The 20,470-nt window shown below is 43.2% G+C and overlaps 1 protein-coding gene across 3 annotated transcripts in view; it reads right to left on the bottom strand.

Moving 5' to 3' along the window:
- VPS35L (VPS35 endosomal protein sorting factor like) overlaps positions 1 to 20,470 on the bottom strand; it is a 97,464-nt gene that overhangs the window by 47,624 nt on the left and 29,370 nt on the right. For all 3 annotated transcript variants that reach the window (XR_009759415.1, XM_061599845.1, XM_061599844.1), the window contains exons 10-21: positions 20,117 to 20,213; positions 18,699 to 18,746; positions 17,939 to 18,032; positions 16,778 to 16,855; positions 16,078 to 16,200; positions 10,177 to 10,223; positions 6,694 to 6,805; positions 6,324 to 6,440; positions 5,741 to 5,794; positions 4,830 to 4,910; positions 3,758 to 3,820; positions 2,116 to 2,201 (exon numbers count right to left, since the gene is read on the bottom strand). Coding sequence is in view for 2 of the 3 variants with exons in the window: in XM_061599845.1 (XP_061455829.1) it covers positions 2,116 to 2,201; positions 3,758 to 3,820; positions 4,830 to 4,910; positions 5,741 to 5,794; positions 6,324 to 6,440; positions 6,694 to 6,805; positions 10,177 to 10,223; positions 16,078 to 16,200; positions 16,778 to 16,855; positions 17,939 to 18,032; positions 18,699 to 18,746; positions 20,117 to 20,213 (1,000 nt within the window). In the remaining variant the exon portion in view is untranslated. The remainder of the gene's footprint in view (positions 1 to 2,115; positions 2,202 to 3,757; positions 3,821 to 4,829; positions 4,911 to 5,740; positions 5,795 to 6,323; positions 6,441 to 6,693; positions 6,806 to 10,176; positions 10,224 to 16,077; positions 16,201 to 16,777; positions 16,856 to 17,938; positions 18,033 to 18,698; positions 18,747 to 20,116; positions 20,214 to 20,470) is intronic.

Below are 20,470 nucleotides of genomic sequence, written 5' to 3'. Positions count from 1 at the left end.
AATGAAATGCCATAAAGAGGACAGGGCAGAGGAAATAAGCCACAGAGCCTTGAAACTCTCTCTCCAGGCCACTGGAAACCTAGGGGGTTCATTATATCAGTTGTCCTTGCTAAAATGTGTTCCCTGGGGATGGGGGAGGGGTGTTGATGCTACTGCCCAGTATGGACTAGTACATTTACTTACAATAATATGTGATGCCAAGCCAATCAAAAGTTACACATGACAGTTTTATCATTCATCCCTCCTGAAATGATGGTTCCGCTGCACAAATCAACGAGCCACAACAGTGCACTCTTTGTAATGGATCGAGGAAGTAAAACAAAGAAAGACTCCAGTTAACATTCCTGCAGACTGTTTCCTCAAGACTCAAGGGTCACCACTTAACACTCCTAGCTAAAAATCAGTCCCGTGTAACGTGAACTTTCAGTCTAAATATCAAAAGGTGATAAAAAGGAAATTAATACACTAGAAAGAATGCGTTTGGCACTGAAAGAGGAAGTATTTTGATGTTAGGATTTCATTCTAAATGGAAGCAGCCCCAGCTTTTTCTTTCCACAGCAGCGCTGGTAACACCCACATGTTCATGTCCTGCTTGTTGTTCTTACATTTGTCGCTAACTACTTTTTTCTCTCCAAGCGACTTACAATTTTTAAAAAGCATCCAATACAAAATGTACAATACTACAAAAGATTTTAAAAATTAATTAAAAGTGCTCATTGTACGACAACATAAAAAAGAACATACCCAACCCAAATCCAACTAAAAAATGTACCCTAATTAAGAGCAAAATGCCTGGATGAATAGGAATGTCTTCACCTGGTGTCTAAAGATCGATAGTGATGGTGCCAGGCACACCCCTCTGGAAAAAAAATTCCATGGACGGAGAGCCACCACTGAAAAGGCCTGATCTTGTGTCGCCATCCTCTGCACCTCCCACTGTCACTTATTGTTAGGCTGTTCGCGAGGGGGGGAGAAGGTGTCTCTTATTTTCATTTGTTCGTTATGTTTTCACACTTTTCCAAACCTTGGGGTTCTCCTGAGCATGCTGGATCCCTCTCTCTCTTGTTTCTCAATTACCCTGTTTTGGCTCCATTTCTGTTGGCACTTACTATCTGAGTTCGCTATTAGAGGGAGTGATCAAACCTGCAGATAACAGGCCCCCTCTTAAAAGAGGCATTCCCCTTTCATTTTCACAGACAGGGGAATGTCTCTTTTAAGATGGTGCAGGCTGCGACATATGCATGCATCGTCTAAAAACTCGCAGTTTGGTTTTTCTTCAAAACTACTGTTTTAGTTGTATACACATTTATGCAGAGCTTTAAAAATCAATATATAAAGCCTTATTAATTTAGCTGATTTCTTTCATTGGTGACACTCTATAAGCAAAAACCACATCAACGCTTTTTTTTTTAAGAAGCAGTGGAGTCACATCCACACCATACATTTAACACACACGGCTTAAAGAACCCGAGGTCTGTAGTTTGTTAAGAGTCCTGGGAATTGTAGCTCTGTGGGGGATAAACTACAGTTCCCAGGATTATCTGGGGGAATCCACGTGCATAAAATGTGCTTTAAATGTATGGTATGGATGTGATCTAACTCTGAAGTGTCTGTGCTTCACAATAAAGCTTAACACATACAGCCATGGGGGGGGGAAATAACACAATCTTCTACAACTGTCAAGAGCATCAGCTCTGCAGCAAATGTGCATTCGGGTCACATGTCCTTGCATTTCCATCTGCCCTTCCGCTCACAGTCAAATACATTGCTGGGTTGAATCCAGCACGTCTAACTGCAAAGCATATTTTAGCAGAACAAGACTACCCTAATGCAGTCAGTTTCACAATAAGCTATTTATATAAACATCAATAGGAATTATAATGCATTTAAATGCTCTTTTTGGACTAGTCCTTAGTGCCTGCAACAACAACAAATCTTTCCAATGCCAACTGGACTGCAGACCAATTGTTTGTTCACCGCCCTGAGAGCTATTTCGCTAAGGGCGGTATATAAATTGAAATAATAAATAAATAATAAATCTGTCGCCCTTAACAACCTTTCAATAGATGGTCTAGATTCTCTAGGGTGCACTTCATCAGAATATTTTGTACTCACTTAATAAAAGCCTCCATGATGCACTTGCAAACCTCCACTCTCACACTCTCTTTCTGGAACATATCTAAGAATGGTAAGAATTTATCCTAAAAAAAAACAAGAAACAATGGAAATACCACCAAGTTTAAGTATGTGTAGCTAAAGCACATCTGTTCTGAAGATGGCCTTGCTTCATCTTTGGGGGCATGCAACTATGGTTGGGAATAGTGCATTGGAAGGCCGGGCAAGTATGCTACTAGTGAGCTTTATATCTGTTTAGATCATTTCCATACCACTTAATATATAAAAATATCTCCGAGCAGTGTACAAAAAACACAAAAGGATAACAAATGTTGCAAATTACATGATAAAACTGTTAATACACGTCATTAATAAATAACAGATAGCATTCCCTTTTCTTTCCACCTAGGACTCCACCCGTCCACCTGGCTCTCACCCAGGGCTCAAAGTAACTCACAGATCACCCTCAAAATCTAGCAAAAAAAGGGGGTTCCTGGTACCTGCTGACCATGACCCCAGTCTCTCACTCTACACTTGTTTTGATGGGCAAGGCACCAAGGTTGCCCATAGCTGTGCCCAATTCAGCTGCTCTCCACACACCCAGTTCTAAGCAGGGTTTTGCATGCAGAGGTTCAGTCCCTGACAACTCCAGATAAAGGTGGGAGAGTCCTGCCTGAAATCCTGGACAGCCGCTGCCAGTCAGTGCAGACAATACTGAGCGAGATGGACCAATGGTGGACTCAGTATAAGGCAGCTTCCTATGGCCCTGTGTTTGGTTTGGTGAGTTTCCTACAGGGTCCAAAGGATGGCAAATAGGACACCCCTCCACTCACAGGCCTTTCTCTGGACTCTGCACACCTCTCCATCTCCCAGATACAAAATGGCAAGGGAATCGTCAGACGACAGGGAGAAACAGTGGAAACCATAACCCTTGGCAAGGGACAAGACGATGGGAAGAAGTAGTTAAAACTGCTGTTTTAGGATGTCATAAGCTGCTTTGAGGAGCCTGGTGATTGAAGAGAAGGATATATAAAAAAATCAATCTCGGTTTAGATCAGGCGTTACTTTCCTACAGGACTTTTGCCCTATATTCCAGGGTCATTGGGCTTTTCCCATGACTGCATGATAAGAGTGGGACCACATTCACACCATGCATTTATTCCATTATTATTCCACTTTGAACAGTCATGGCTTCCCCCAAAGAATCCTGGGAAGTGCAGTGTGTGGAGGGTGCTGAGAGTTGTTAGGAGACGCCTATTCCCCTTGTAGAGCTACAGTTCCCAGAGTTCTCTGGGAAGAGGGGCTGATTGTTAAACCATTCTGATAACTGTAGCTCTGTGAGGAGAAAAGGGATCTCCTAACAACTCTCAGCACCCTTCATAAACTACACCTCCCAGGATTCTTTGAGGGACTGTTTAAAGTTGAATAATCGTGAAATAAACATATGGTGTGAATGCGGCCCAGGATTTACAGAAGAAAATGGAAATTTATTGCTTGCAGGGGAGGACATAAAGACCTTCATCAGCTAATTCCACATAATTCCAGTTCTTTTGCTCTGTCTTCTAGCGACCCTCAAATTCTTCCGGAATGGTTGCCATGAAAGAAAGGAATTCATGATCCTTACAGCCATGTGGAAACTTACCAATGAAAATAGAACGGCGAAGTCATGGAAATAGGTGATAACTTTCTGAATTATTGACTGGAGCTAAAGAGCAGGAAGCAGGGGAAAGAAGACATGCACTGTAAGGAAGCCGTCAAGCGTGATGTCAACTCCAACCCTTTCCACAAAAAAAGGTACGTTTTCAGCCACACGGCAAAAAAAATTATTTTATATATCAACGATGACAAGGTTCAAATGCTTTCAGTGAAATACTGCTAGCCACCATTTGGAATTCTTAGTCACCCTTCAATTTCAAGTGAGAATATCCAGTGAGAATGTTGATCCTGAGGACAACATCCAGATACAAACAAACAAATATTTACAAAAAGGACATGTTATTACCCTCCGATACCAGTAATTATTCTTCTTCCCAGGGATAGTGAATGCAACAACCTGAATTTGTACTTTTTCTCATGCTTAATTTTAATTTTAATTCAATGTTAGCTTCCCCCCTTTATTTCCCTATTTGTCATGTTATTGAATTATATGTTTTTGATTAAATAAACAAAAAGATTATACACACAGAGAAAAAGAAAACATAAAACCCCTTTCATTTAAACGCACTGGCTTGTACCCAATGTTTGGCCGACTCAGAGTAGACCCACTGAAATTAATGGACATGACTAACTTGGGTTCATTACATTTCAATGGATCTACTCTGAGTAAGATGGCTACAACCTGCTGCTTATTATTCAATTCTTCATCAAGCATGATCTTTTCTTGCTGACAACTATTTAAAATATTTGAAGACCATCTGCCTCTACGTTTGCCTCTCTCGGTTCAATGTTTCCAGCTCATTGGCCTTACATAGCTCACATTTACTTTTTAAATCAGGTACATGGCTTTGACTGATGTGCATTAAAAGCCAGTCTGAATCCTCAAACACCCAAGGTGGTATCAAATGCTAGTCCTACTCAGAGTAGACCCAGTGAATGTACAACAACTTCAGTGGGTCTGTTCTGAGTAGGACAAGTATTGGAGACAATTCCAGCTGTACATTTTAATATGAACAAAATCCTTGAGGGGTTTTTATGGCTGTGCTCTTCATTTTTACCTGGGGGTAGGCCTCTTCAAACGCCCGATCTGGCGTCATGTGCTTGATGACATCTGCTAAAACCGTATTGACCTCACGCTTCTGCAGAGTGCAAATTAAATGCCATCAGACAGCAGCAGCAGCAGAAAAGCAGTCATGAATTCAACTTATCAAAACCATACCAAGCAACCATACCAAGCAAGGACAATTACGTTACAAAGCTAAGCAGTTAAGAGCCTTATTCCTGCACAGTCAGTGTGTCAGGATTCTTTTGGAATCCAGAGATGATGATGATGATATTATTACTATTATTATTTAAGGTCAATAAGCTAGCATCTATTTGAGTTTTAATCCTAAACCATAATAAAAAAATCACAACCTCCTGTTTGTTAAATACTGAAGGCAGTTTACACAGAGAGAAACTTTATTCCGCTCAGGCCAGTATGCATCACACTGATTGTAAGAACAGTCATGACAGTAGTTTTGATATTCCTGAATAAATGCGTGCTGATCTGCATTCCTTTCCGGCCCACCTCAGATTCAGTACTGACTCAGATATTCTCTTGGTCTCTTAAGGCCTAACTTACAAAGTTGAAAGTGTTTGTCACCAACAAGGGTCCCAAACTGGTCAAATGTCTATATGAACCTGCTTGAACAGAACAAATAAAAAGAAAAGAAAACCAGGACACAGCAGATGGATGTCACTAAGTCTCATTCCCTCTTTAAGCGCTCCCAAAAAACAAAGGTACGGCTGGTATGTCACATGAACAAGATGTAGAGACCATTCTAAATGCCTTCTAACACAAATGTTCCATGATATATTTATTCTACAGCATTATCAAATGCAATAAACTACTGTCCTTATACTGGGGGCAGGGAGCAGAAAGAAATACAAATATTATAAAAAAATACATTAAAAAATCTGAACATACCGTGAAATGTCTGCAGGTATATTCCACCCAGATTTCTGCACAGTTGATATAATCCTAGAAATCAATTCATGGAAGTTATATTTCAAAGTTGTGTATCACCTTGCAGACAATGCTTAGAGGGCTTTTACTTGCTGCTCTGCACCCTGTCCTAAACACACAGCTATAATCAGATCCCCAATGATACCATACCCGGTTTGCTACATACATGACAAAAACATTTTATGTAGTTAAAGCGGAGTTCTTATATGTAGTAGCGGCTAGTGGCTCCATGTCAGTGGGCCAGTGGAATCTTCTCCAGGGTTTAGTCCAAACTTTCAAAGAGCTGTCCGAGCTTGGACTGAAACCCGGAGCGGATTCCACTGGCTCACTGACATGGAGCCACCAGCCACCACCACTGCTTATACAGGTGTGTTCTAAAAAGAATTGATCAAAATATTGGAAGGACATGCCAAGAGAGGTCTCTGGCATCTTTAAGCTGGGCTAGGCGATATTCCCAAAATGGAGTATGCAGAACTTGCATTATATTTATTACAACAGTTCATAGTAATATCTGTGCCAAACGCCTCTCCTACCAATAACCCACCTGTGGGCTCTTTAACTTTGTGATAACTTTCCAGGCTTCATTTAATATTTGAAGTCGATCACCTTCCGGAGGGTCAGCTAAGGCCAAGTTCCGCCCCAGAGAGCGAAAGAGAAGATGCTGTAAAAATATGAGCATGTTCATTTAACTGTGCCTGTTAGTTCAGGGACAAGGAAGCTGTGGCATTCCAGATGTTAACATGCTACGACTCCCTTCATCCCCGGCCATGCTGGTCGGCACTGATGGGTGCTGGAATTCAACCACATCTGCAGGACCACAAGTTCCCCATCAGTGATTTTCAAACCCATTATAATGCATGACAATGACTAAGCTGAAAAGTTGCATGCAAGAGGAGAGGAGGTGGGAACCTTACCTTGGGGAAACCAGATTCATCACACTCCTTAATCATGCCAATAAAATCCATAGATCTTGCAGCAATAAATTCGGCTCTGAAGGCGGACATTACTGAATTCAATAGCAAGGCGCTAGAAGAAATATTTCCAGATCAAGACAAGAGTCAAGAAAGAAAGAACGAAAGAAAACTTTAATTTTGTCTGTCACATTAGGGTGCATCCAGACTAGCAGGCTTGCTGTACAAAGCTAATAACTGCACACGTGGGTGCAGAATTCACTACATCCTGTTTTATTTTGCCCTGCATAAAAATGTCTAGCTCACTAGAAATGCAGGAAATGTAGGGAGAAAAACATTTCCACAATAAGTCTTGTTCTGTTGCCTCCTTCCCAGGGATTGCCCTGCCTCTCTCCACTTCACGATCCAAGCTGGCTGCTTTTTACACAAAGTTTATGCCATTGTGCACTGATGCTTTTGCTTTTTTCCAGGGGAAGTTAAAGCTGGCTCATGGGCGGTGGGTCCTGGGTCTCCAGCCCCTTTCCTCCTCTGTTTTTTTTTGGGGGGGTAGTGTTTGGGTTCATTGTTTTCTTAAAATTGCTTACAGGCAGCTGGGTGCTACCATGACCCCTGAATCCAGTATCAATCCAGACACAAAGTCGGAAGCTGCTGGGGCACCAGTTAGACAGCCAGACAAAATTCTGGGCTCCGAGTCCGCTGCTGGAGATCAGGGAACCATATCTCTGCATCTAACCATAACTGGAGAAGGGCTCAGCAGTAGAGCATCTGTCTTGCATGCAGAAGGTCCAATGTTCAGTCCCCGGCATTTCCAAGTAGGGTTGGAAGAGACTCCCACCTGAAACCCTGGACAGTTGCTGCCGATCAGTGTAGAAAATACTGAGCTAAATGGACCAATATTCTGATTCAGTATAAGGCAGCTTCTTATGTTCCTAACCACTGCACATGAGGCTGTCAAGACAGGAGCCCCGAGAAGATCCTCCTGTACTACCAGGGTGTGTTGGGCCAGAGCCTGGACCCTCATGGGTGCCCACCCTTGAGCCCGAGAGACCAGATGCCCCCCACTGGCTCAGCATCACAGGGTATGCACCAAGCAGGAGGCTATGGAATGGAGGTGCCTGTCTTCAGGCCTTTTAAGAATCTGACTGTTATCCACAAAGGGTTGGAGCCTAGAAGATGGCAGAGGCTCAGAAGCCTCCGTCCACTCTCCGCAAGTTCCTCACTTGGAGCTCTCCATGGTCCTGCAATTCCTGACCTGCCTTGCTGCCTTTTCTGTGGGATCTGCCACTGCACCAGGACGACAGGCACACTGCGAAGGACCGTGACCCACATCTTAATTTCACAGCGGCAGATATATTAACATATACAAATTCCATGCAAATTTGTGCCATGGGCCTCTGCCCCGAGTCCTTTAAAAAATACCTAGCAATGCCCCCAGCAGGCTTCTTTCCTACCCCTTCTCAAAGGGCCTCCCCCACTTTTTGGCACAATGCATCAATATGTAGATGGACAAACAGAGATGCTTGTGGCACTGAAGACAGAAAAATTCACTGAGGTATAAGCAGCTGAAATCACAGTGGAGCAAAAAGTGTCTCAACCTACCAGCAGAATGCCAGGAGCAGAGGAGTCAAATGCGCACCCCACGGAAGCAAAAACCTATTCATGGAGGATAAGGCCATCGATGGCCACAAGGCACAATGGCTATATTCCACATCCACTGTTGGAGGCAGTCTGCCTCTGAATACCAGTTGCTGGGAATCACAAGTGGGGAGACTGCTGTTGCACTCAGGTCCTGCTTGCGGGCTTCCCACAGCGGCATCTGTTTGGCGGCACTGTGAGAACAGGATGCTGGACTAGATGGGCCTTTGGCCTGACCCAGCAGGGCTCTTCCGATGTCCTTAATCCTGAACCTTGCTAAAATACTACTATGGGGTTGAGACGGTTGATTTCTACGAGTTCCCTTCCAGCCTCTGGTTTGGAAGCCTGCCCCTGGAGGTGAGAAACCTGCTCTGCTGGCCAGATGAGTCCCCTTTGTAAGTCTAACAGAGTGGCCAAGTGAGCTGATGGGTCTATCAAGCGCCCGTTAACTGTGCCAGGGAGATCCTACTGTTATTGAAACTCTTCAAGAGAGCCCCCCCCCTTCCTGGGGCCTAACAGAGGCTTGTGTTTTTAGATGAGCCTGAGGAAAGGCTGGGGACTGGAGACACGCAGAGAGGCTGGCTCCCTGCACCATAGCTTTAGGATGCCTCCTGTAAGCCTGATGGAAAAGCAAGATATGGGGCTGCTGATGCTTTGAACTCATCCATCCTAAGCTCAGGTTGGAATGTGTGTAAATAAACAAACCATATTTCATAAAGATACCACAGCCTCCGCTGACCTTCCTTTCAAGGAAACCAAACCCTGGGCAAGCGCAGGGACCCCTGGAGATCCCTCACCCTTCGGAGGTTGGGGTGGCACACAACCATACTACATGCTGCCCTTAGGAAAGGTAGAGTGCATGGAGAGAGAGCCCATTGTTTGTAAGAATTTGCACTGAGACAGACACCCAAGGGTGTTTGCACACTCTGCACAGGGCCTAGTTAAAGGGCATAAGCCAGTGGTAAGTCATGCGCTTTGCATGCAGAAGGTCTCGGTTCCAATTCCTCCACCTAAAGGGATCTGAGGAAGATGCCTTCTTGGAACCTTGGAGAGCTGCTGCCAGTCAGAGTGGGAACAACTGGGCTAGACAAATGGAACAACGAGAAGGCATCTTTATAACGTTCACAAAACGCAGGTCCTTCAAAAGGTCCCAGCTGGTGGAGGCTGACCAACAAGCAACAGAATTGGTGGTCGGTTTGTCATATACACATACGGGCTCCTGCTGGGAGGAAGGGTGGGATATAAATCAAATAATAAATAAAAGATACACACGCTCATATCCACACTCTTCCCAAATGCAGGTCTGCCCCCGCGTCACCCCTTAGGAGTCAGTGGCAGCATTTACCTTACAAGGGAGAGAGGAAGAATATGCTGATTTACCCTGTTGACCTCAGTGTGGGAGAAAGAGCAGGTTTCGCCCTCTCTCCACTGGGCTCAGAATACAATAGGGCCCCGCTTTTCGGCATTCTGCTAATATGGCGGTGCCAGCGGGGTGATCAGCTGTACTGCGGGGAGCTCCAGCCGCTGCGCTCCACCTGATCACTGTCAGCTGCAACGCAGCAGATGGAGCTCCCCATGCTACAGCTGATTGCTGTCAGCTGGAACATGGTGGCTGGAGCTCCCCGCGCTACAGCTGATCACACACTACAGCTGATCGCTGTCAGCTGTAGAGCAGCGGCTGGAATACAGTAGGGCCCCACTTTCAGGCGGTTTTCGCTTTTCGGCGGGGGCCTGGAACGTAACCTGCCGTATGAGTGAGGCCCTACTATACAGCCATAGGAGGACTCTGGCAGATGTAAGGATGAGGGTCCTTCAGATTTCAAAAACAAACTTTGCAAGCCTGCTACTTACTTGTTGCCTAGCTTCTTGCATCTTTCCATCATCTCGGTCAGTAGAACCTGCCAAACAGAAGTTCATGAGAATTGAAGTGCCCAACCAAAGCATTCATTACTGTAATATTAAATAACGTGGACTTCTCTAATGGTGACCATGTAACGAGAAAGTGGAAGAGATGCAGACCACTAATATTTCCTTTTGGGGAGACTCTTGGATTCCAAATCATTTCACTTTTGAACAGGAGGAAAGGAGATTTGCCCCAAGTTAGATCAGATGACAACAGTACGAGCCCCATAGTGAAGTTATCCTTCACCAGTTCCAAAACACATGAAATGGAAGCAGACCCGCGCAGGCTGGCCTCACCCCCAAGATCAATGTCCCTGCCTCCTCTGGCTCCATCCCCTAGACAGACCTTTCCCAACATTTGGGTCCCCAGACGTTGCTGGACTACAATTCCCATCGTTCCTGACCATTGGCCATGCTGGCTGAGGCTGAGGGGAGTTGTAGTCCAACAACTTCTGGGGACCCAAAGGTTGGGAAAGGCCGGCCTAGATCTCTGAAGGTTGGAAAGAAGGCCTGAAGAGGGAACCTACATGTGTTACAGAAGGTCCAGGTTCAATCCCCTGGCATCTCCAGGTAGGGCTGGGAATGTCCCCAGTCTGAAACCCTGGAGAGCTGCTTCCAGTCAGTGTAGACAACACCTATCTAGATGGACCAATGGCCTGACTAGGTCACAAATACATAGTAGTACCCAAGTTTTCTTTTTTCCACTTCCCAATCCAATCCTTTTTGCTCGTGTCATGTCTTAGATTGTAAGCATGAAGACAGGGGCCATCTCATCACTGACTGTTATAAGTCTCTTTGGGAGACTATTTTGGCTGAAGCACAGGGTGAAAAATACTTTAAAACAACAACAAAACCCCAAAACCCACCTTTAACTACATGCTAATGCAGCCATAATCTCATCCAGTGGAGTATGGTCTTTTAAGGCAAATGGGGCACCCCGCCATCAATCGCAGCCTGCCCTCAGCCAGCCCCCGTCTGCCTTTTTATTTTAAACCAGCTCACGAGGGTGGCCCTGGCTGTCAGCTTCCTCGTCCTTAGTCTCAGTTTTGCCCTTGTAGAATTCAGAAGAGGATGGGGACACGACAGGCCCAGCTCCAGCAGTGGGCGAAGCGGGGCATTGGCTGAGGGCCCAGGAGTGGAGATGGGGCCCACACTGGCTCCAGCCCAACCCAACCCAACCCAATTGCCCGACCCAGCTTATGGATATTGCTATAATCTTCAATATTATTTATTTACTGTTATCTTTTCGGCGCCAGGTCAAGACTTTCCTCTTCTCCCAGACATTTTAGCATGTGTTTTAAATTGTTTTAAATTTTTTAATTGTGTTTTAAATTGTTTTTAGAAGATGCGTTTTTAAATTTGTATATTTGTTTTAATGTTTTTAGTTACTGTAAACCGCCCAGAGAGCTTCAGCTATGGGGCGGTATATAAGTACAATAAATAAATAAATATGTATGTGTTTAACCTGTACAATTTTTTTTTACCTGTAAAAATGTTACATTTTTATCCCCCCCCCCCCAAAAAAAAGGAAGTGTGAAATGAGATTATAGCAGAAAGATCCAACCATTAATTTTAGATGGGTGGGAATGGTGCACCCATTCAGTGTTGAAGAAATGGCACTCCTCATTTCAAAAGTTCAGAATGACAATAAAGGGTTTTCACATTGGTCAAGATTTGTTTTGCTTTAAAGGGGTGGGGCCAAGAGGAAGGAGGAGTGTGGCGTGAGGAGGAAAACAAGGGGCCCACTGAGAGCCTGTGCCCAAGGACCCCCAGAAACAGGGAGCCAGCCCTGGGCCAGAAGTAGTATAGGTTGGCTCCACACACGATTGCTCTGTCTCCGCCTAGTATTGCCTCTGGCCCCACCTACTGTTGGTCTCCCTCTCTCCTGCCCCACCAATCCCAACGGGCACCAACTACTACTGATCTGGACTGGTAAAAGGCAGTCTCCTATGTTCCCAAGACACAGCACTGACGAGCTATTCAAAAACAGCTTTCATTCTTCCACAGGTAGTTACTCTGCTGCTCCCATTAGCTAAAAGGTATCTGCCTTCCAAAAGGCAGGGGAGTGAGATTTCCAGTTGTTCGCTCCCATTCAGGGAACATCAAATCAATCACCCCTTCCTATTCACTTAACCAAAGGGTAGTATCCCAGCAGCCGTAATAGCATTCTTTTGCAGTGGGAAGAAGACAACAGATTTCTTGCAAAGCATCCGATTAAAAGGGGTGGGGGAGATGTGGTGAACAAACAGGGGCAAAGGCTAGGTATCAGGAAGATTTCGTATTTCCATATGGCTGGCTTGCCAGGGGCTTGTTTTTTTGTAATGTTGGCACATGATGTCGCCTTGTTAGAAATTAAACTCTTGCTCCAGACTGTTTTGAGGTTATAATGTTATGCTGATAAGAGTTTAAAAATAAAAGGAAGTGACATTTGCACGACCAAGATGAGAAAATAGCGTGAAGAACAACACCGGCAGGATCAAAAGCAGAACAACAAGTGCCCTTGGTTTATTCCAGGAAGCACTCTGAGCTAGAAAAATCAGGAATGATGCATTATGATTATTTAGTTGCGGTTCTGCAATGAAATAATTGAACCCAGAAAGCTGCCCTTATACAGAGGCACAGCACTGTTCCATCTAGCCCAGCACTGTCTGCACTGACTGGCAGCAGCACTGCAGGATTTCAGATTTGGGATATTCCCAGTAACACCTGGAGATGTCAGAATTTGAACCTGGGACCTTCTGCATACAAAGCAGATGCTGTACCACTGAGCTATGGCCCTTCCCCAAATAAACATGCCCTTATTAGCATGTTGGATTATTTCTGGTGGTACTTACGCCCTGATCGTGAGCACATCACTTTCCTCTGAAATCAATGAGATTAATGAGGTCACATCCATGCCATACATTTAAAAGTGCTCTGATGCTATTTTAACAGTCATAGTTTAAAGAATCCTGGGAATTATAATCTGGTAAGGATGCTGACCTCACAGAGCTGCAATTCCCTGTACCCTTAACAACCTACAGTTCCCAGGATTCGCCATGACTGCTAAAGTGGTATATGAGTGCTTTAAATGTATGATATGAATGTGACCTTTCTCCAAATCCACTGTTTGGATTGGGCAAGGAGAGTCCACAAGCATATATCACCCCCAAAACTTGAGGGGTGACAATTAGGTGCCAAGCATGGTCAAATGCAAACAAAATGTTTTAAAAGATAACAAAGAGCATGTTGGAAGTGGGGCAAGACCAACTCCTGTTTTGTTCTTTTGTTTGTGCTCCAGAAGGAAAACAGAGCTAGGGTCCTCCAGATGGATAGGCTTGTTTACCTTTACCTGTGATGCTCTGACTGACTTCCTTCTCATCTTTAGGGAAGCTTACCTGCCCCTCCTCCTTCTGCCCTTTCCTTTGTCCTCCAACTGTCCTGGAGAGAGGAGACATCCCTTTGTCTCTGCTCTCTCCAAGCCATGAGGCTAATCCCTACACCTGGGCGTTATGCCTCCAACTTAGTTAGTTAGAACTAGGTTTGCTTTTCTATCTACTATGTATTTCTATAAATAAAGTAGCTTTTCTTATTTTACTAAGTCTCCAGTCTCAGTGATGCTGATGCAGGGTACAAGCCTGCTCTCTTAGGCAAACACACGCACACGCTGGCACACTCGCATTTCAACATCTGCTGTTACTCTGCTGCTGTGGTGTCGCTTTAAACGAAATTAAGCACAAACAAATCACACACAGCGCAACAGAACATAGGGTTCCTGACCACTGGCACCGCTTTGGCTCATATAATTTGGAGATGGGGGTGGGGAAGGGCAATGAGAACATAACACCTTTCTTTTTCCCCCAAAGGTGGGCATGTTCCCAACGTGCTTTTCTGAACATGGTGCCCTCCTAATGCTGTGGAACTCCAATCAACCCTGACCATTGGCCAAGCTAGCTGGAGCTGATGGGAGATGGGAGCCCAGCAACATCTGAAGATTCAGACTGTGAGGAAGGCCGTGCTTAAAGATCTGGTACCTTAAAGATCATCTTGCCCCTTTTACACCCAGTCGATCAATACGCTCTGCAAGTGGGGGCCTCCTGCAGATACCATCTCATCAGGAAGTGGACCTTTAGCATAATGACACCGACCCTTTGGAATTCCCTCCCCTTAAATATTAGACAGGCACCATCTCTGTCATCTTTTTGGTGCCTACTGAAGATGTTCCTCTTTCAACAAGCTTTTTAAGTACAGACCTTATCCAGTCTGTGTGTTTTGGAAGTGCTTTTTAAGATGTTTTTACATTTTTAAGATGTTATGTTTTTTAAGGTGTTTTTAGTATTTTCTTACTTGTTTGCTGCCCTGGGCTCCTTCTGGGAAGAAGGGCAGGAAAAAAATTTAATATAATAATAAAATAAAACAATAATAATGTAAAATAATATATAAAATAATGCATTATTGTCATCGTAATGATTTACCTTTATATACCACCGTTCCTCCAAGGAGCTCCAAGTGGTATACATGGTTCTCCCCTTTCCATTTTATCCTCACAACAATCCTGTGAAGTAGGTTAGGCTAAGAGCTGGTGACTGAGCTTCACAGCTGAGTGAGGATTTGAACCCTGATCTCCCAGGTCCTAGCCCATAGCAGCTGTGCAAGCATAAACTCAGTGGAGACAGGGGTGAACATCTCCAAAGGTAGTGGTTTTAAGCAATATTACTCATAGTCTACTTTCCGTTCATTCGAGTCTTACTGAACAAAGGAAGGAATGGCACAGGAAGGGTCACTAAGCTTGCTTAAACATGCTTCAGGCTCAGTACAAAGTCTGTGGTCTATGTAATCATCATCAGGCTCTTTGACTGTGAATCAATGAATGATCTTCTTTTGCCAGATCTAGCTACTGAGAAGCCACCCTATACAGGAGGGATGAGGAACCTTTGAACCTCCAGGCGTTGCTGGACTTCAACTCCCACTGGCCCCAGCCAACATGGCCAATGGTTGGGGATGATGGGAGGTAGATGGGAGGGGTGCAACAGGATCTGCACCCCTGATATACAGCCTGGTTTAAAGCAGATATTCTTACTACATTTATACATTCAAGATGCACTTGGTTTCAGCAGTTTACTCTCATTTTTAATTCTGCTGTCCAAAGGAGAAAGGTGTGCAATTGTGTGCCCAGCTCCTTTTGGCGCAATTAATCCTCAAGAATGTTAAAAGCGCATTAGAACTCTGAAGCTTAAATGTGGTTTTATCTTGCTGTACACCGCCCTGAGAGCTCGTTGCTATAGGGCGGTTTAAAAGCGTAATTAAATAAATAAATAAAATAAGCTGCAAATTTTCCTTAACGTTTATAGCCTTGATGATAAAAGTTGGCACTTACCTTGCACTCACATGCAAAATTCACATTGAGCCTCCAGTTGCTTTTTAATGATAAATGCTTTACAGTGACAGAGAGTCTTCAAGAACCTCTTGTCTTTGAAACAATTCTATAAAATTATGCGACTCTTGAGCCACATTTCAATTTCACACATATTGATCTTTCTGATTACAACAGCCTTGGAGTGAGAATCTTTTTTAAAAAACATTTTCTGTACCTGAATGGTTGGTAGATGGTAGAGAGCTTTAAGCACAGAACAAGCTAGATCGATACATACTTACAGCGCTCTACCTGTTAATAATACCACCTACGGAACCTGGACACTTTAATGATTCAGTGATTCAGCTTCACATCCTTAACATAGAAGAAGCAACCTCTTAACCATTCAGTAAAAAAACCTCAAAGGGTTTTCCATTTATACAAAATTCAAGTGCAATACTAGGCTTTTGTTCTGGTTAAACATTAAAACCTTTCCATGGTGAAAGAGAGTCCTTTACCTCTGCAGCCCGGTAAGAGATGCATTGTAGAATCCAATCTATTGCAGGAGAATAAAGAGTTAGATACGATGGGATCTCTACGCACTGCACCACCAGCTGATTCTGAACTGTATCCCCATGAATCTGTTGAAAGCATCAAAGATAAATTACGATTGGGGGGTGGGGGAATATTGGTCTCTTGGAAAAACAGTATGATGCATTCATTATGAAGTCAAAACGCTGTTTCAGGCAAACGTCAAGAGTTGCATCCAATGATGGGTTTGCTTTAATGGAAAGCGTTTCTCCTTGTGCAAGTTGGGACACCTGATTTTTGCCTCTCCCCAGTAGTCTTATCTGCACCATAAACAGTTTTGTCCCAGAAGGCCCTGCAGCCTAGGATTAGCAGAGGGGACCCTCTTGGTAATCCCACTGCCCTCAGAGGTTTGGCACTAAGAGCCATCCCCTTTGAGAGTGAGCTATAGCTGGCCTTCAAAGGGGCTCAGCGAACTCCTTTTAAGTTGGCACCTGATCTCACAATGATGTCAGGTGACTGACAGGTGGACAACCCTGTGTACCTGTCTTAGTTAGACCACCAAGGAAGGAGGAAGAGGAAGGATCTAGCCTGCCAGATCCAGTTTCTCACCCCTGGGCTAGCTGATCAAAACAAACACACACATTCACACACACCCCTCTCAGTAACATAGTTCACAGCATCTCTTACTTGTTTAAAAGTTAGAAGGAAGTCAAAGAAGTTCTTGTTCAGGCTCTCTTTCAGATGAGGAGCTACTTCCATCCCAACCTATGTTCAAAGAACCACAATTATTAAATCTATTTTATGGGTTGTATTCAATGCCAGTCCCATATTATCTACTGGGATTGAGTCTGAGTAGGAGCAGACCCAATAAAATGAACTTAAGTTGTAATGTCTATTAACTTCAGTGGGTCTACTTTGAGTAGTACTAACATTAAATACCACCCTATGTTTCTTCAGATGAAACGCAATCGTGTATATTTATATGCCCTTAGCAAGTCTTTTAAAGGAAAATAGATTCACTTTTTAAAAAGGCATACGACAAGCAAATACAGGGAAAATAGATGAGCATTAGATAAGGGAGCAATTAGATGATGCAAGGCAGCTGCATTATAAGAGAAGACAGCTGAAGAATACAATATATAGCCAGTTTATTATCTCCTAGAATTAGGAAATGGGCTGATTACTAGTCTACAGAAAACTGTAAGTAGCCTAGCCACTTCTTGGTCTGGAGAAATTCTGCAATGGGCCCGCTTGAGCTCTAAGATCAGCCTCTGAGGCCCTCTGTGGTCTGTCAATAAGAGATATTAGGCTGCTTGGTATTGGGGACAGGGCCTTTCAATGGCGACCCTGTATTTATGGAATAGCCTCCCCCAGAAGGTATGAATGGTTCCATCACAGGCAATTTAAAAAGGACTCTCAAAAACTTCCTCTCTTCAGCAGGAAGGGCAGGATATAAATTGAATTATTATTATCATCATCATCATTAACAACAACAATAATAGTAGTAGTAATATTATTTATTTCAAATCTGCCTTTTCTTAATTGTTGTGCCTTAATGAAGTTTTACTCCTCCAACTGAGTTCTACTCAGAGCAGACCCATTGAAATTAATTGGCATGTCATTTAAGCCCATTCATTTCAATGGGTCTACTCTGAGCAGAATTCAGTTGGATACACCCTGATGATTTGTTCTGTACTGTCACACTTATTGTATAATTACTTTGTATGCTACCTTGTAAGAGCATTTGCCCCGAAAGGCAGTTTATAAATATTTTAATAACTAAACAAACTAGTTTGGTCATTTTTTGTAGAGCCAATAAAATGACATTTTAAAAGAACAAACTCTTACTCTGCAGAGATATGCTCTAGCATAGACGGCAACCAAAGGATCTCCAATCCCTCGGATTATGGAAGTCAGGCGTGGGAGACATTCAGAAATTCCTCTGTAAAAATGATTTGAGAAACTAGCTTTTTATGATTTAACTTCACACTCAACTACCATTTCATCCCTTGACAACTTAAAAGGCTGTCATTTATCCAAGGCGTATACTTGCAGCTGACCAAGGATAGCATTAAGCACTTGGCAAAAAAGGACAGTAAAATTTTATTGATGCATTTACTTAGCACCTACAATCAGCCAGAGATCACTGCAGAAAACTACAATACACAGCCTAAGAAAATATACCATAATAAACAACAAAGCAAACTATCATTTCAGCTGGATCCGATCATTTTTTAAAAAATACAAAGCAGTAAGCTATCATAAAACCACATGAAGCAATGTAGCATTAAAAGTAATGAAGTCTTCTCTGAATTCTTTCTTCAGACATGTAAACAGCACATGTCCACTTGTGATATGGCTTAGACATTCAGCGTTCAAAGGGGGAAGAGAGTCATAACTCTCTCTAGGCACGTCCAAGCCCTTGGACACATCTCAAGTACTCTTTACATCCCAGACATCCTTTTTTCTCTGTACTTAACATACTATTCAAAAGACACCATCAGCACAATTAAATCAAGTTACTGGGATATGCTAGAGAAATCTCTGGGCAGAATTCACATGTTTAATTTCCATACACACCCCATTTACCCAATATTATCAGCCTTACGTTTTGGAAAGAAATTTGTTGCACTTCAGTATCGCTGCTTCCACATAACTGTAATAAAATGTCAGGGAGAAAAAACTGCAAAATAACAAAATCATTGTTGTAAAAGAAAACAGTATGTCCCTTGGCTAGTAAAAACATTTCTCCAAGGCACAGAGACCCTGCTCTGATGTAACACTAAAGTTTAACCATGGTTTAGCATTATGTAGACAAGCTGCAGAGTGCCTTGGACTCTCGTGCTTCCTCCTCTGGTGTGACTACAAGGAAGAGATTGGAAGTTTTGATTCCGCTGTGAATGAACTGTGGTTTAGTGTTATATCTGAACCCTCAACAGTGGTTAATCTTAATTATGATTTGTTTCAGCAAACCTGCTTCTTAAAACTATGGTTTGAAGATGGCTTGTTTCAACAAACCATAATTAGGACTAACCACAGGATTGGATGACAGCGCAAGCTGTGAATTAAACATAGAAGTGCAAGCTTCTGAATTCCTCCTCTTCACAGGTGGGGATTTGCCATTACATCTCATGATACTGTCAACCTTTGTTTCATCTAAACCCCAAGTTACCCATTGATTCTCTACTACACATACAATATTATCTATTGACTGTTATACCAGCTAGGAAGAGGAAGTCTTAGGAGTTGCAACCAACATTTGATGCTTCTATGTTCATTCTCTTTGGTTAATAATCCTAGTGGGTTTTTTTAATCTGCAAGGGAATTCTGAATAATCTACATCTATCTCACCAATGTTACTCTCTTTGTTCTGTCAGTCAGACTAATGCAATGACATGCGCTGACCCTCCAGGTGTGTGGGGAACCTTTGGCCCTCCGGATGTAGCTGAACTACAACTCCCATCATTCCCGGCCATTGGCCATGCTGGCTGGGGCTAACAGGAATTGTACTTCAGCCACATCTGCAGGGCCAAAGGTTCCCCACACCTGTTCTAGGGGTGTTGGGTAGGCAGTGAATGAAAGCTGGCGAAGTTGTAACTCCATACCTCAGTTTGATATCTTTCCCCATAATACAGAATCTTACTGATGTGCTCACTCAGCTGCTGACTCATGTGAATGAAGCTTACAGATCACAGTTTGAGAGCCCACTAGTTCACTGACCATAACATATGTAATTTACAAGATTTTCAATAAAAATGATTTTCTTATTGAAAGGAAAACTACTTTTCTTTTTTTTAAAAAACCTACTTAAAAAAAGTCTTAGCTGTAGGTAAAATCCAGTCTCCATTTCAACACTCAGGTGTGAACTCTGTTTGTACCCTGGATGATGCCTACAAGAGGTCATTTGATTCTACTTTTTTTTCCCAGCGTGGAAAAACCTAAGACAGCTTTGTGATATTTTTTTTTAAAGAAATTCAAGCATAAACCAGATAACATTTTCATCGCCTTCATTTGGAAAAAGGATACAATCGGGGAATGAGTTCTCGGATGGAAGCAACCTTGAAGAACCAGTTCAAGCAGGTTTCTTTGGCAGTATCAACAACGTTTTCAGGAGTAAAATTATCTGATAAAACAAGGCAAAAAGAAGATTAAACTAAGAACCCACTTCCTTGTTATGTTTCTGGATTAAATAAGCAATGTTTTAATTCATACAGTTCTGGGGGAAATGGCACTCCAGAGTACAAAAAATAAAAGGGAGAAAAAACACCCATAAGAAGAGCTGTGCAGGATCAGGCCAAACGCCTATCTGAAGGCATCTAAGGCATTCTGTCCTCACAGCGGCGAATCCAATGCCTATGGGAACACCTTAAGGATATGAAT

Source organism: Rhineura floridana, chromosome 17 (genome assembly GCF_030035675.1).
Source record: "Rhineura floridana isolate rRhiFlo1 chromosome 17, rRhiFlo1.hap2, whole genome shotgun sequence".
In the NCBI taxonomy this organism is placed as follows: domain Eukaryota; kingdom Metazoa; phylum Chordata; class Lepidosauria; order Squamata; family Rhineuridae; genus Rhineura; species Rhineura floridana.
Note: the sequence above shows the minus strand (reverse complement) of the source record. Positions and strands in the feature narration are given on the sequence as shown.